The sequence below is a fragment of the Anabas testudineus genome, chromosome 4, assembly GCF_900324465.2.
Source record: "Anabas testudineus chromosome 4, fAnaTes1.2, whole genome shotgun sequence".
NCBI classification, from domain to species: domain Eukaryota; kingdom Metazoa; phylum Chordata; class Actinopteri; order Anabantiformes; family Anabantidae; genus Anabas; species Anabas testudineus.
In genome coordinates this window covers 18997550-19013469 of record NC_046613.1, presented here as the reverse complement: position 1 = coordinate 19013469, position 15920 = coordinate 18997550, and the positions used below count along the sequence as shown (strand labels likewise).

General features: G+C 38.1%; 1 protein-coding gene across 1 annotated transcript; it reads right to left on the bottom strand.

Moving 5' to 3' along the window:
* Window positions 1-5869: 5869 nt before the first annotated feature.
* LOC113152763 lies at window positions 5870-15701 on the bottom strand. The gene is made up of 10 exons (XM_026346191.1): window positions 15629-15701; window positions 13041-14760; window positions 12163-12268; window positions 11448-11595; window positions 11226-11273; window positions 10996-11073; window positions 10443-10580; window positions 9977-10060; window positions 9676-9726; window positions 5870-9361 (listed from the first exon to the last, which is right to left on the bottom strand). The coding sequence occupies exons 2-10, from the start codon at window positions 14524-14526 to the stop codon at window positions 9251-9253; spliced, it is 2250 nt and encodes a 749-aa protein (XP_026201976.1). The 5' UTR covers window positions 14527-14760; window positions 15629-15701; the 3' UTR covers window positions 5870-9250.
* Window positions 15702-15920: the final 219 nt, after the last annotated feature.

The following is a 15920-nucleotide window of genomic DNA, read 5'->3' as shown; positions in this document are numbered from 1 at the left end:
AATAACACAACAACCTCATTCATTGTAACACTGGAGTTGTGGCTTAGCGATGACCTTTACTCCTTCCTAGCCTTTGTAACCAGTGTTAGGAAATATACTTCTCAAGTATCTTGCCCTATTAATGCCTTCAAATGGCTAAACTGATCCAAGCCATCATACAGTATTATGGCATTGCAATGCTAATACTGTTATTTTGAGGTTATTTTGTGGCACTTAATAATCATAATAATCTTTTTTTTTCCTGCTGTTCTTTTCTGTCACCCCAACCGGTCGTGGCAGATGGCCGCCCACCCCGAGCCTGATTCTGCTGGAGGTTTCTTCCTCTAAAGGGAGTTCTTCCTCTCCACTGTCGCCTAGTGCTGCTCAAGTGGGGTTGTTGTGTGGTTTTCTATATGATTCTGTACACAGTTATATTCTGTAAGGTCTTAAACCTTAAACACTGTAAAGTGCCTGACATGACTTCTGTTGTGATTTTGGCGCTATACCAATAAAATTGAATTGAATTGTTAGAGATAATTAATCAACCTATTACCTATATATTTATGTTTTAATACTTATAGATCGACACCATCCCAGCCACGTACTTCACCTTCATCAGCTCATGTACTTAACACATATAAATAAACTCAATTTATGCCCTTTAAGTGGACTCGCTCCCTCACTCCTTTAGAAAGCTCCTGCTACTCGATTTAGTTATATGGTGTACAGTGATCAAGGCGTACTGGGAGGTTTTGCCTACACACTGTACGATCTCACTCAACCTGTCAGTCCTCACAGCCGGATATCCAGACGTGACTCACCAGAACAACCTTGTGTCTCTACACGTACGCCCATAAACACACATGAACTGACGCATGAGCGAGTCACAACCATCAGCACATTGGAAAAGAAAATATAGAGGCACAATTTTTTAACAATTGATATTTTATTGAGTGAGAATACTAAACACATAAGTGACACCTTCAAAACACAAATAAACACGTGCACTCGTTAAAACATATACACAGACAGCTCATTGTCATTCTTGCACTACACACATGCAATTAGAGAGAGGAAAAGACACTATCCTGGTTATTATTTCAATCAGTGGACAATCAATTGATTGGGTGAAATGCAGACAGTGACAAACAACAACCAGGCTCATGCACAACGCCTTAAAGAATAATTCTCCCTTACCGTAAAAGACGACGTATTTTCTTCTTTCAAACCCTGAAAACCACACTAAGCCTATAACACACATTTCCATTAAGTGTAGACTACACGTACGGTACTGTAATCACTTGTTCATGCTGATAGTATGTATTGCTTAGAGTATGTTCACATGCCATTATCAAATATACCATTATCCTTATTTTCAGAAGGTTTTTCAGAAGTGTCTCCATTTATAATCATACAGAACTCAATTGCTATATATTCTCAGATGTCTCTGTTTGTCTTTCTGTAATGAAACACTAAGGTAAACCTTATCCCTATGGTGTCCCTGAGACTGTACAGTAGCAATAAAAAGTATGTGAATCTTTTGGAATTTCATGGTTTTCTGCATTAATTTGTCATTAAATCTGATCTGATCTTCATGTAAGTCAAGAGTATTAACAAATATAATGTGCCTAAAATAAGAGAACAACCATATAAAACCTAATAGTTCTAGTGGAAAAAGTATATGAACCCTTGGAATAATGACCTCCAACCAGTTAATTGGAGACAGGTGTTGGTGCATAAGTTAAGAAAATTAGTTTGAGCTACTTCGACTGACAAAAACTACTCAGGCATTTTAAGTTTGCTCCTCACAAAAATAATTTGCTTATGTGAGCCATGCCTCGCCAAAAGAAGCTTTCAGGGGATCTACGATCAATAATTGTTGATTTACATAAAGCTGGAAGGGTTACAAAGTGATGTCAAAGACTTTAGAAACTCACCAGTCTACAGTTAAACAAACAATCTACAAATGGAGACACTTTGGGACTGTGGCTACTCTGCCAAGAAGTGGACGTCTAGTCGAAATGACCCCAAGAACACAATTTTTTATGAAATTGAGCCTCATGATTTTCCTTCAATCAATGACAAAAAGCTCAACACCCCTTAGTAGAAAAAATTATAATCAGCCACATTTTGCTTCACAACACTGATGCAACAGCTGTTTCGTCCTTGTTGAAACAGCCTCTGATCATTTCATTCCTGTTCCTGAGAGTTTTTCTGTCTACATTCAGACACACAAAAACATTCAGTAGAAACACAAAGTCAAGTTTCTGAGACTGAGTAAAACCACTGAGAATTCAGAATGTGAAAATACATTTCGATGCAAATAAATCCAGAGCATTAAAAGTTTCCCAGACTCCTCTGAGAATTAGTTGAGGTTTGCATGTCCCAAAAAAATCTGTTGTTAAAATTTCCCTAGATGGAGCGAAAATGCAGTGTTGAATCTTTTTGGTAATGAATGTTGAGAGAGTGATTGCTGAAAATTCAAACACTCTACACTTTGTGGCATTGTGAGCTCAGGGATGGAGAACTTAAGCAAAGAGAAGAAAATAAGAAAAATACTGTTCGCAATACAAGGCTGCTGGAAATGTGTGTGCTTCTGCACGTCTAGTCTTATGAGGATTAATCTGAGTTTAAATATGAGGATGGATATAATTTTGTCGGTTACTCAGATCTACATAATGCTGTTTAACAGTTGGTTTGAGAAATCCCTTGTTTGTTAGCCTAGCTTAGCATAAAGACTCATCATTTTATCCACATTATATTTGTTAAGCACAGATCACATTTTATGACAAATGAATTCCAAAAGGTTCACATACTTTTTATTGCCATTATAACAATGATCTTAATGTCAAAGCCAAGTGCAGGACTTACCGTTAGCTGAATAAAGATGATACTAGAAAGATGAAACAGGAAAAACGCAGTCAATAAAAAAACAATGCAGTATAATGGACATGCTGTTGTAAATGGCTTATGTTGTTGGTTTGTGATTTCTACCTATTTTAGACAAAAAGCTACCTGTAGAGTGAACCCTAAATGACATTTAGTTTTGTTTGATTTGCCCAAAGGGCATTGTCATGGCGATGGAAGCAAGTAGGGGGTTACATCAAGCTCTCTGAGGACAGGAAGAAGAAGGGGGGGTACTGTGTGTGTGTGTGTGTGTGTGTGTGTGTGTGTGTGTGTGTGTGTGTGTGTGTGTGTGTGTGTAGAATTTAGGATAGAGTAAGGGTTAGATATTCATCTGTGATGGTTAAGTTTTCAAGAGTCACAGAATGTTATAAATGTCAGAAATAGCTTTCTCTTGTTACAGCGGCTCTCTGATCAAAAAGAAGGGAAAAGGGAAGAACAATGTTTAAAAAAAGAACCACACAAATACAAGGTATATAAAGGTTTAAAGGAAATCTAATAATAAATAAAATGAGGTGAATAATAACGAGTGTTCGTGTGTAATAACGATTAGTGATTATAAAGATAATAAACTGTATTACAGAACTGTATTATTGTAACTTATTTGACAGTGCATAACCACCATTTGCATGAAATGTGTAATAGTGGAGATACATACTGACAGAAAAAAACAAATATGTGTTTACCCTAAAGAGCTATAATACATATTTTTTACAATAGAAATGTATGAAATGATCATGTAAAACCTATGTGACAATGATACTTTCATCAAACTACGGCTTTATTGTTTTTATGTGCATTTAAAAGCTCTTAATAAATACTGCACCCTACCCAATCATCTACCTACCAAAATGCAGACCAATGAGTTTAGCAATAGCTGCTGAACACAGTGGAGTGATGTGCAGCTAAACAGTCAGATATGCCCCTTAGGGGTTGTTGTAGATCAGACATGGAGCTAAAGGAGAGTGAATAGACTTACAGTCTTGTGCTCACAAGTGGTTTCCACACAGGCCTAAATCATTTGGTTATTACAGGTTTAAAGTGTATTTTTCGTCATACATTCATAACAAGGAGGCATGTATTCATGTGTCTGGAGTAGCACAGTGCTTCAGCAATAAAAGCTCTACAGATTGGACTTCACAAGGACGGTTATCTTCTAATAAGTGCTTAAAGTAGACCTTGAAATTCAGATGCCATTCGCTGTAGTTGAACTATGAGACTGAATCAAATTCATTCATGCCTTTGTCCCAGTCTCACCTTTATCCAACCCGCTACTTCAACCCATTCTTCTAATCACTGCACACGTTACCTTTCAGTGCATCTCTTTTCACTCCTAAGAGAACATGATACACTTTAGCATTAGTATTATGCAGTATCAGGAGTCAGGGCCATTAGAAATGTAAAGCTGAAACCTGTCTTCCTTCCTATTGCATTCACAACAAAGCTCCAGTAATTGTCTATTCCCATCAGTGATAGGTAGATAGATAGATAATGGTTATAAAAAATGTATGTCTGCATCAGTCTGCTGTCTCCGGTAAACAGCACAGACCTCATGATTTGGTGGTAAAAGTGCTGTTGGAGGAGGGGATGATGAGGAAGATTAGGATGTCCATCTGTTGCAGCACAGTCAGCTCAAATCACCATGTGGAGCTACTGACTGTTGCTTATGCTGTTCCATAAATGAGAAAGACAATTGATTAGCAAACATAACTTCTGTGGAACAAAAAAGCAGTACACAGAGTTAAAGATGTGAATCTGCCAGCAAAGTTTAGCATTATTCAGCAGGAGGAGATGAGTAAAGAAAAAACTGCTGAGTCAGTGTTTGCGGTCTAACTCTCACTGACTGAATCACCGAGTAAGTGAGTGAGTAATGTTGAGTCAAAAAACCATGATCAATAAAAACAAGATATTTGTATTGTACTATTCTACTTCATTTCTTCTGGGCTGGGCTGATGTTTTTTCTTACAGAGAAAGGTGATATGAATGTGTAATAGTAGTTTGATCCTTCTGCCATATATTTTTTGGCAGCCCATATTGCCCGATGTGTGTTTTGACCCTGTGATACCTTAATTAAAACTTGAAGTGGATATCTGTGCAGAACATAAAAGAATTGTAGGATTCATATTTTTTGTTTATCTTGTAATTAATCTTTTTTTCTCACTTTCATTCCATTTAAGTTTAAAAGGAATGAAAATGGAAATCCAGTGTCAGGTTGTATATTATAAATATAAACATGTATTTTAAATTAATTATTATTTATATTTTTCTATGTGGCTGCAGGTCACTTTTGAAAATAGAACAGCACAAATTCTTTGACAGCCAAAAACAATGACAAAAGATTTATTTCTGTGACATCAAATATTTAAGCTCATAAATCAAATATTTGTCTGCTTTTGTGTATGTATAGCTAATTTTCCTTTTTATTTTGCTTTGCATTACTGACTATAAGTCAAGGAAAGTTTGCAAAGGGGCTGGAATAATGAAATGAAACATTTGAGTATTAATCTGAATATGACTTCCCTCTCTCTTTATAATATCCTTTCATCCATGCTTTATATAACGGTTTCTTATCTATGTTGAGTTTTCTAATATCTGTGAATACTGCAAAATCTTGCAGCTCTGACCTAAAATCTTACAAACTTTTAATCCAGCTCTTCTCCAGTGCTAATCTCAGTGTATTTTTAAGACCTAAACTCGTCTTCTCTTATCTTTTCTGAGCTTTTTTCACTATGTATTATTTCTCATTCAGGTACCAAGACAAACTGTTTCTTTTGGGACAGGGCTGTTTCAGAGAAAAAGAGAATACAGAAATGTCAAGTCAAGATGTCCTGCAGGGCTGTGTCAACTATACCCCCTGCTTTGTCTTTGAAGACTCATCTAATGAAGTGACAAATGTATTTTATGGTCACATCCAAGACTGTGACACACACACTAGGCAGGTAGTCCTTTATTCGAATACAAAACCATGGGTTTCCAAACAAATAAGACTCCTTTTGATGCAGAAAACAATGTTCCTGTCACACAAATCAGGAAAGACATAGCGAGCCACCGTTAAGACACACGATTTAGTCCAAATTGAGCATTAAAAATCTCAAATAGAAGGAAATACACTCATGATAGGGGTAATAACATAAGCTCACTGGATAGTTTTACTTCAAAGCAGCTGCTAGATGACCTAAATAGTTTTTTATCTCAGAGTTAATGCGTCTTTTATAGCCTTTTTCTGTCAGAGATTAATAGCTCATGCGCTCTCTCCATGTCTGCTCCTACAACTGACATACATGTAGTGTTCAGGCATATAAAATGCTGGGGGGAAGACAATATTTTTAGCATTTTTGGGACACTTTGTGGCATTTGGCACCAACTGCAGCCATAATTTTGAAGATGTGTTTTGTTTTAGCATTTTTAACATTGATCCCCTGCATGGCTACTAGAACGACATGTCGTTATATTATTGAATTTACAACCAACAGGCTCAACTGAACAGTTTAACAATACAAGTCTTTTATTTTTTAATTGCACATATTCTAAGGTGTGTCTGTCTTAGCTACTCATTATACTTTTTGAAGTTCATTACTGCATGGATGGTCATGGAGTTATAATCCTGAAACACTTTCTTACTGTGTACAGATTCATGGTGCTCAAAACATAAGCAAGGTTTTGAGTTATTATTAATCAGTAGTGGTGACTTTAGTCATTTATTTAAATTACATATTGGTGTCATTGTCCTATTTGTGGGATGTATTTTAAGATCTGGCAGCAAACCAAGTTTCCCCTTGGGACAATAAAGCTGAAGTTGAAGTTAAGGGGTTCCAGTCAAATAAGCATCAGAGAGGCAAAGCGAGAGGGATTTTCTTTTAAAGATTAGCAGAGGCAAGTGGAATGAAAGTCCACTTGAGAGTTAGGATCAGACTTATCCCAGTAAACATTTACCCGCCTCTCACAGACAAGGAGAGCAGTTTTCTCCTGGGTCTCATCAGCTCATCCTCTTACAGCTTCCCCACATCAGAGAGATAATGTAGTGTTTAGCAGCACTTAACCTGAAGAGAGACACACCTCACCTACAGTAGCACTGTGTGTCCAAACCTTTCTCAAATCACTGATCATTAAACCAAAAGCAGGTGATTTCTTTGTAATCTCGGTGTGTTGGTAAAACAGATTAAATGAGTTTTACATGAGTACGCATATGTATTTGAGTTTTTATTTTAAATTCATTGTTCTATTAATTTCTGCTGACCTTATCCTAAAACACGGGGATACGGCTCCACTAGCCCTTTTTATTTTTGCTGTTTGTATCTGAAGCAAACACTCACCACAGGCTGAGGTGATGTATCCCCTGCAGTAATCTCAAGATGAAACTGTTCTTTATAAAACCCAACATTTGCATAGTCCTGCTCTTAAAGGTCAACTCGTTTACAGGCCCATGTAATGCTAATTATGACATTAAAGTATGTAGCAGTGATGTAATCAGACGTGCATAATAATCAACTGACCATCCTTCATCCAATAGGCAAAGGTTAAGCAGTAGGTATCCCTGGTGTCCAAGGTTACTGAGGTACTGACCCTGTGCTCTCAGGAAAGCAAATGACCACAACAAAATGCTAATTGTTTATAATAGGGCCCCCTCTTCTGGAAATTAAATAGTAATGCAGTAGCTTGTTCCTAACACAGTATGTTGATCTTTTACAAACTATTATCAGATTTAGGTTTATCAACAGCAACTTATGCAAACATTTTATGATAATACAGTTTAATACAGACACTGGCATAAGGACAGACTTCATTAAGTAGAAGTAAAACCAGTATTATAATATATTCCTCTGAGGTTGAACTGAATTCTTCTTAACTCTTGCAGACGCATTTATTTTGTATTGGCAGCGGATCTCAAGGCCATCTGATCAAAAAGAAACATCTGCTGAATAAACTATCTGTGCAGGTTTCTTTAGAAAGGATTTTTTAAAACCTGTTTTTATCACTGAGTACAACTTATATTTTTGTGATTTTGTTAGTCACAACAGTAAACTATTCGCTCAAAACTAAGAGACGAGCTGCAACAAAACCCCCAGCAGTATTGGCCTTTTAATAATAACAATAAAAACAGTTGTATTTTTAGCCAAAGCAAGTAAGTACAGTAGTAGGCCAGTAAAAGTACAATACAATCTGTAAATACATAAGTGAATATAACAACAGAACATTGGACAGAAGATTTAATCAAACTGAGGTCCACTTGTTTCTCTGCTATAAAGTCACACTGTAACCACGACTTTATGCACCTGTGTTAATGCATCCATATGAAGCAGTGACCATTTAAAGCTAAAGAAAGTTCAGGGCTAAAATAAAACAACGGTGGTCTTCATATCAGCAGTTAGCTGTACAGCTTAACATCAAATCTACCAACCAGCCTGAGAAACTGTAATAGACTGATTTAAACGAACAAACAATGGCTTTTAGCTGGAAACCTGTGTGATCACAGCAAAACAAAAAAGCGCAAGATAACCATGTGGAAAAACTGGAATTCTTCTGAGTAAAGTGTCAAAACCTAATACTTTGAACAAAGACTACTTTGAAAAATAATATCCATAATTCAAGTCACAGCCAACACATACCTGTAGCCTGTACGGTGCTAAGTCACCAGCCTGTGAGGCAGCCAGGAAGAAGCGTGATCAGTACATTCAGCTGCTATTCTAGACTCAACAGGCCTTTGACCCTGCAGTCCAAGAGAACGAAACCAACTCAGACCTTCAAGTTTTATGTGAACTGTTGGTCCACTGAATCACACATCCTTGCTCAAGATGTTTACATGTTACAAGTAACATGCATTTAACTGTAAGTATCCAACTGCTTTTAAGTCCAGCATCAAATAAACCGTTAAAAATGTCATTTAGTTTAAAATGGCCATCCGAGAAGTAAGGCCACTCCATTAGAGAGGGGAATGTCCATCCCATTGGTCTAAGCTGGCCCAACACCTGTGTCTTCAGTCAATGTCAGAGCTCCCGGTTGCGTCCTTAAAGGCGGCTGTTTGGCCATTTGGTTGAAATCCACTGGGAATGGAAAATGTGAAACACAAAAGCAACCGGATCGATACAGCATCTTCGAGGGGTCAGTAGGGGGCCACATCAGTAGTTCACTGTAAGTTTGCAAATCAAAATCTCCTTAGCTACAGACAGTTACTGAACTCCAAAAGTGGGCATAAGTCTCAAAGGCGACAGCCCCTCAGCCATTAGTCACAGGTAGACTTGAAATTGGGGCTGTCTCCAATACAGTTGGCCAGGTTGTGTTAGCTTATGCAACAGGCTGTCAGTAAAACAGGCCGTCTGACAGGCTTGGACAGGCAGTCAATGAGTAAAGGAGGACGTTATTCAGACATTCAGTCATTGAGGCGACAGTCACACAGCTCCTTGTAGATTCTGTTGCGGATGCGAGGCATGTCCTCCTGGCTGAACAGCAGAGGTCGCTTCACAGAGAGACAACGGCAGTACTGGAAGATAGAAAGACAAACAGTGAAGTAAAGTAATCCACAACCACAGTGAGGTTGCCATATCACATGTATACAATGACAGAAGCTTCTCTCCAGTGTCTTTAACTCCCTAGGAAACCAGGGAAATTATGAAATTTGAAACCTGAAGCAGAAAAGACACCAGAGAACCAGATCTACTTTATTTATATTTGCTGCCAAGAAACATGACAAATAAGCAAAGAGAGGGAGAAACAGCAACTGGAAGAAAAGGAATTCAAGAACTAAGTGAAAGACAGGAAGATATGAAGAAAAGTGGGAAAAGAATAATGTCTCACCTCAAGGACAAAAACTCCACAGTCGCTGTCATTTTTTTGCTGAGGAATACCCTGAGGAGTCAACAAGTCCCAGTCAGCCAGGAAAGGCGAAAGATACCACAGTTTCTGAAGTGAACATACTACGTCTGTCTACGTATGCATTTAGTTTACATGCAGCCATTAAAAAAATAATTAAGCTGATTGCATGTAACCCACAAATCCAGCAATAAGTGCCACAAAATGTGCCTGCATTCATAAATAATAAATAAATATTGTTGATATAAATGTTTTCTAGTGGTGAGCACAGCGTGAGCAGGGTTACCTTGATGATGGTAATCTTCCAACCTTTCTGAAAAGCTGTCTGTTTTTTCTCTCTGGCTTCAGACTGAAGATACTTCACTATGTTCTGGTAGAGAGGTGGACAAACAGAAGACAGAGAGTTAAGTTACAGTGAAAGTAGTGCAAATACTGACATTGTCTCTATAGCAAATATGTCAGTACTTCTCTATACAGCATTTTTGAATGAATTATACATTTTATGATGAAATTAAAAAATGTTAAAAGACCTGTATTGGAACATTTGCAACCATGTAAAAAACTGACACATTTGCTACAAAATCCATGGACCAATAAACCTCTAGCATATCCTGACAACCTGCTGTTACCAACCTTAAATTTAGAAAACAAATTAATCTTGTGATGTTTTTTTGTTTTTTTGCCATCATTCACAATCTGAATTAAATGATTAAATGAAGTTTAAAGTAATCAACATGCCCAGAGGTACTCACATCTGTGGTGTGTCTGAAGACGATGCCTTGGCTGTCGTAATAGCTAATGGTTTTGGTTGCCATGGTGACCGTGACAAGAGACCAGTGAATTTCTAAGTGGATAGGAATTAACAACAGCCACTTGGAAAACAGGTCAACCTGGAAATAAATAAAACACATTCAAGGTACAAAATGTGACAGATGCCTCCTACAGGTTACTGAGTATCATCTATAAGAAGCACATTTAAAAAGGGCAGACCCCAGTGGGACATACACACTAAAAAAACCCTACACATGCTGAAATACTAATGGACGCATTGTTTCATATGTGGAAAAAGACCTATAGGACAAATCAGAGCCCAAATTACTGAGCATATTTTACATGACACACTTTCATTTATGCAGTAAACACATTGAACTTAGACTTAGCAACCAGAACCCGGTTAACTGTGATTTAAATCTGAATATGTCTTTTTCTAACTGTTGCTAGTCCACCATCTCTCAGACTGTCAAGTTGGTCAAAACAACTGAAGAATGGCAAAACTCCAAACTCTTCCAAAATCCTACTCCTTACTTTTTTAGTCCATCTCTTCACACCATCATAACCCTTGGCAACCAGCTGCTTGTGGAAAAAGCTGTTGAAAAAATGGACCTAGGGGAACAAATAATAAAAAACATTTCCAAATCTTCTCAAAACTATGTAATACATATATTGACTTGGTGTATCCTTTTCTACAATATTTATATTTTATTAATAACCGTTTTTATTCTTTTGGGTTGTATGGAAAAAACACACCGACTTACCTTCTGCTGTGTTGCTTCCATAATGAGCTCTCCATACATGTTGATAATCTGACCACACACCAAAAAAAGTCAAAGAAAGGAGTGAAAAGACTGTAAAGCATTACAAAGATCAACACATTTTATTTTCTTTCCCTGTGTCCAACTTTTAAACCAGTAAATTAAAATATTTAATAAATCAAAAGGTTTCTCGTTAGCAGCCTTGACATTGATTATGGCATTTACCTGGTCATTAAGCCAATTCTGTTCTTCAAGTGTGGCAAGGTCCTCCAGGTTTAGGGTGTGTTTGTTGTACATCACCATGAAGCCTGCAATGGGAGCAGAGGCCAGCCCTGCTCTGTACCGACTCATCGTCTTTTTGATGTCCAGTCCCCTGAAACACACGCATCAAGATAATAAATGCAGTAGAGACTGAATTTTTATATTTACAAGGACCTTTTATGAGTTACAACTTACATAAAGTAACAGATGCCACAAATATATAGATCAAAAATAACAGTTTAAAAAAAGGTTTCAACAGAAAAAACTGCTACAGTGATGTTAATTTAGGCATCTCTAAATTTAAACAGATCCATCAGAGAACTGTACCAATATTGGAATAACCTGATAACTGTTCTCTTTTATATATAAAATGGCATCAAGTAAAATTCATGTTTTGTTTTCTATGGGAGAGTGACATAAAAGCAGTACATAATAGCACCTGTTCTCTACTGGGGGAAAAAAAAACCCCCCCACAGTGAATTTTGTGTTTTAACGTGAAAGGCTAAAGAGAGAAAAATTGCTCCTGCGTCTGGTACTCTGTTATCACCATTTGCCTGAGTGTGTGTGTGAGATATTGCACCCAAATGTGTCCTGTAAATACGTAAGTGTCATATAATGACTGCAAAAGTCTATATTATTGCTCAAACTGTGGATTCAGGCAGACTTTGTGTGCACTTACTTGTTCCTGAGGTCAGAGTTGCTGTTTTTCTTCAGGTATTCGAGGACATCTGTCTCGCTGAGAGGAATGAAACTGCCATACTTTATATAGAAGCTCTCTAGAAACTCTTTAAAAAAAACAAACAAACAAAAAAAAAAACATCATTGTAACATGACTGTATGGCTATTACATGAGTGACATTAACACAGTGTTGATCACAGCCACAACCTATTAAATAGGTTTAACTACAGTTAATATTTCTATTTGCATATCTTTTGTGGCAAAGATTTAAAGCCAACAAGAGGGTTACCCACTACAAAACAAAAATATTTTTAGATGCTATCTCTTAAATAGCAGAAGAAAAAAACCTCCTTCTGATTCATGAGAAATGTTCAGATGACAGATTTTTTTTCATGCCCATGTGAATACCTTGGTGAATCAAGACTGATCTTAAATTAGAGCCTGAAGGCCTGGCTCAGGCTCAGGCTCAGTTTTAGGGCCATGTAAGCAGAACAGACATGTAAAGAGAATATCTTTTGTATAAAACATGAACTGTTTTTTATATGCTATGCTATTCTATCCTACACTTGAGAAAAAGTGTACAGAATATTAGTATGCAAGTAATCAAGCACACATTAATTGAGTTTTTATCTTAAAAATAAAACCACAAATAAATGTTCTTCTTTTCTGCATAAACAATTGTTTACTGGTCTAAATTTATATCAAGTCTGTGTACATGAACAAATCATGGGTCATGCCACATGTGTAATGGATCTCATAAGACAAAGTGCCAAAATCCTCTGCACTTCCTTATTTCAGTTAGTGCATAAACTGTGGTGATAATAACTGAATTTTTGTAGAGCCATATGTTAGCGCTGTGTGCTCAAAACACGTCTTACCATGGATCATATCAGTAAGCTGCTCCAGGCTCTCTTTATTTTGGGGCTTTCCACTGGTTTCTTCTGATTGATCCCTACCCAACATTTCCTTCATCTCCCCCTTCTCCCAGGTTCCAGGGTGACAGTACAACACGTGGTCTCTTAATGCACAGTGGTGCTGAATTTTGCACACTGTAATGGGGTCCTGATTTGGAGGAGAAACTGTGGGTGGATGAGAAGTTTCCATTTCCATAGACGCGGATATGTGGTTGTGATCTGTAGTGAAGCTTCCATTGGATAGAGTTACTGATAGAGAAACTTGGTCTGTTTTGTCAGAGATTTGGTCCACCTGCATCTCAGATTCAAGATCCTGAGTTTCTGACCTAGAAGCGGGACTTAAGATTGATAGTAGTCCATTTCCAGGTTCATTCATGATCAAGTTGTCCTCCTTAGACTCTTCTTCGGGTTCAGTGTCACATAGGTTTACTGTGTCTCCGTTTCCAAATGGAGATTTAACCATGCAGGAGTCAATCTGCTCTATATGTTCCATATCTGCATCTTTGTTGTCCTCTTGCCTCTGCAATGACACTGTTTGGGGTGGGGAGTCATTTTTAAAACATACAATGACACCACCACCTCCAACTTCAACTTTCATTTGTAAAGCTTCTGTCATTCCCCTCCCTCTACCTCGAACCACTATTGCTCCCCTGCCTGCCATTCCAGATGATCTCAATTCCGCATCTTCCCCTCCTTTCTTTACTAACCCAGTAACCTCTGAACCCTCCATCCACATGTGCTCATTTTTCTGTGTATTAACTTTCTCTGGAGTGACACAGTTCATAATTGATCCATCCTGCAGGGATGTGACAGCTAGGGGAACAAGGGTTTGAGACTGAGTATCAGTCACTACTTGAGTTACTTGCACATTCTTATGCGTGTCATCTTCATTTTCCGCTTCCTCTACCATCTCCTCGGTTAAATCAAAGCACTTGAGTCGTGTCAGCTGGCCTCCCACTTTTCTTTTTGGGGTTTCACTGAGGTCCTTGTCAGTCCCTCTACCTCTCCCTCTTCCCCTCCCCCTCCCTTTGCCTGCAGTTCTGACATTGTGTCCTATACTGTTGGGTCCACAACAGTCGCAGGCCTTCGGAGTCCTCTTCCTGCCTGATGTACGGCCATTGACTGGGAGCTGAGTAGCATGTGGAGACTGTATAGAAGACCAGGTAGATGCTTGGCTTGGACAAGTTGTAAGAGATCTTCCTGGGGTTACAACAGGTGGTTCTGCACTAGAAGGAGATGGAGTAGTGGATTGTGTTAAATCTAAGTTGGAGGTAAGTTCTGTGGTGACAAGTTTAACTGGGATCTGGGTTCGGTCCTGACCAGAAGTATCTTTAGAGGGAGGCACCAGAGGAGGTGCTACTTGCAGAGGAGATGCTGTATCAGGAACAGGTAAATGAGGTGATGCAGATGGTGTCGTTTTCATTGGGGAAGCAGTGCCGCTGTGAACCATGACGTCCTCGTTAGGCTCTTCAACCCCATCCCCAACACCCCTCTCCACACCCCAGTATCCTTTCCTTTTCTTTGGGCGTAAATTGTTTTGTTGCGTTTGTTCCTTAGTTTTTATGCTGTGTTCTTTTGTATAGTATCCCTGCTGTATGCCAAAGTCTTTCTCACGCTTTTTACTCCATGAACATTACTGACAAAACAGCAAACTTGACTGTGGCAATAACACCACCATGGCCTCCTAATTGGAGAAAGCAGAAAAAGCAATAAGATGGATTAAGAGCAACTTCACAGCTAGTGATTTTTATTTTATTTTTTAACTATCACTAAATGAAAGATAAATCATCAAATAAAAAAAGTGAAATTATATATGTTTATACTGTTTAAGATGCAGTGTCTTGAGTCTATTCCTGTCACAGTTGAGGACCACATTCATTAACTGTGTGAAATTTGGCCAATTGCAAACCTGAAGCGTCAACTAGTTAATTAACGTTGCCTTCTATTAACAGGTGCTTAGTTTTAGCTTCTCGCTTTTTTGCAGAAAAGCTGCACGATAACCACCTCACTGATATCTGCGTTACTCTTCTTTCTGATGCAAACTAAAGGTCACAATTTAAAAGATGTGTTAATTCGTTTAAGAACTGCATTTAAATTCAGTTAAACTGCGCAACATAGCAACTCCTGATATGCAAATATTAGCATTAGCAGCGTCTGTGGTCATTAGCATCTCTGCCAATGACCGCTATAATCAATTATGTCATTAAGTTTGATGAAAACTACTTCGTTAGCTAACTAGAGTAATGCATCACTTGTACTAAAGCTTGTCAACGCGTCATTTACGAATATAATATACAGTCAAACAATTTACCTACATATCATATTACATTTCGCAAAGTTCTGCATAAGTTACTCATTCCCCTGTTAGCTAGCTAAGCTAGCTAGTTGCAGCCAAAACACAAAGCAGCGAGTATACATTTTCCTCCATTTTCTGTAGGAAGCTGGAGACGTGGAAAGACTAAGAAGGAGATGTGACTTCTTATTTTTAGGTGCATTTGCAGAATAAATCAAAACAACGACGAAAAGTGAAAGTAAGCATAATTACACAGTACCTTGCCAGTGAAATAACAAACTGAGTTTCTGACCACGATTTGAAGAAACAACAATCCAAGCAGTCGTCGCTCGTTGATTGCGTCACGTAGCCGAGCCCAGCTTCGGCAGCGTCCGGACACTTTCGCGAAGTGACCTCCAAATCCGAATCTGAATCCGAATCATCTTCATTAGCCAAGTTTGAAAATGCACAATTCGGGTTCAATATTACACTCATGTAATTTAAAGACACATATGTTGCAGTGATGGTGCACGGTTATTGTGTTAATTCATGATGTTCACCTGTGGGAAGAA

Bases quoted from the DNA above. Each gene is read 5' to 3' on its own strand.
- LOC113152763 (XM_026346191.1), bottom strand. From the start codon at position 14,526: ATGGTTCACAGCGGCACTGCTTCCCCAATGAAAACGACACCATCTGCA. The intron at 12,269-13,040 runs GTAAGACGTGTT...TTTTTTTTAAAG, and splicing joins GCTTACTGATATGATCCATG to AGTTTCTAGAGAGCTTCTAT. The intron at 11,274-11,447 runs GTAAATGCCATA...GTGTGTGGTCAG, and splicing joins AGAATTGGCTTAATGACCAG to ATTATCAACATGTATGGAGA.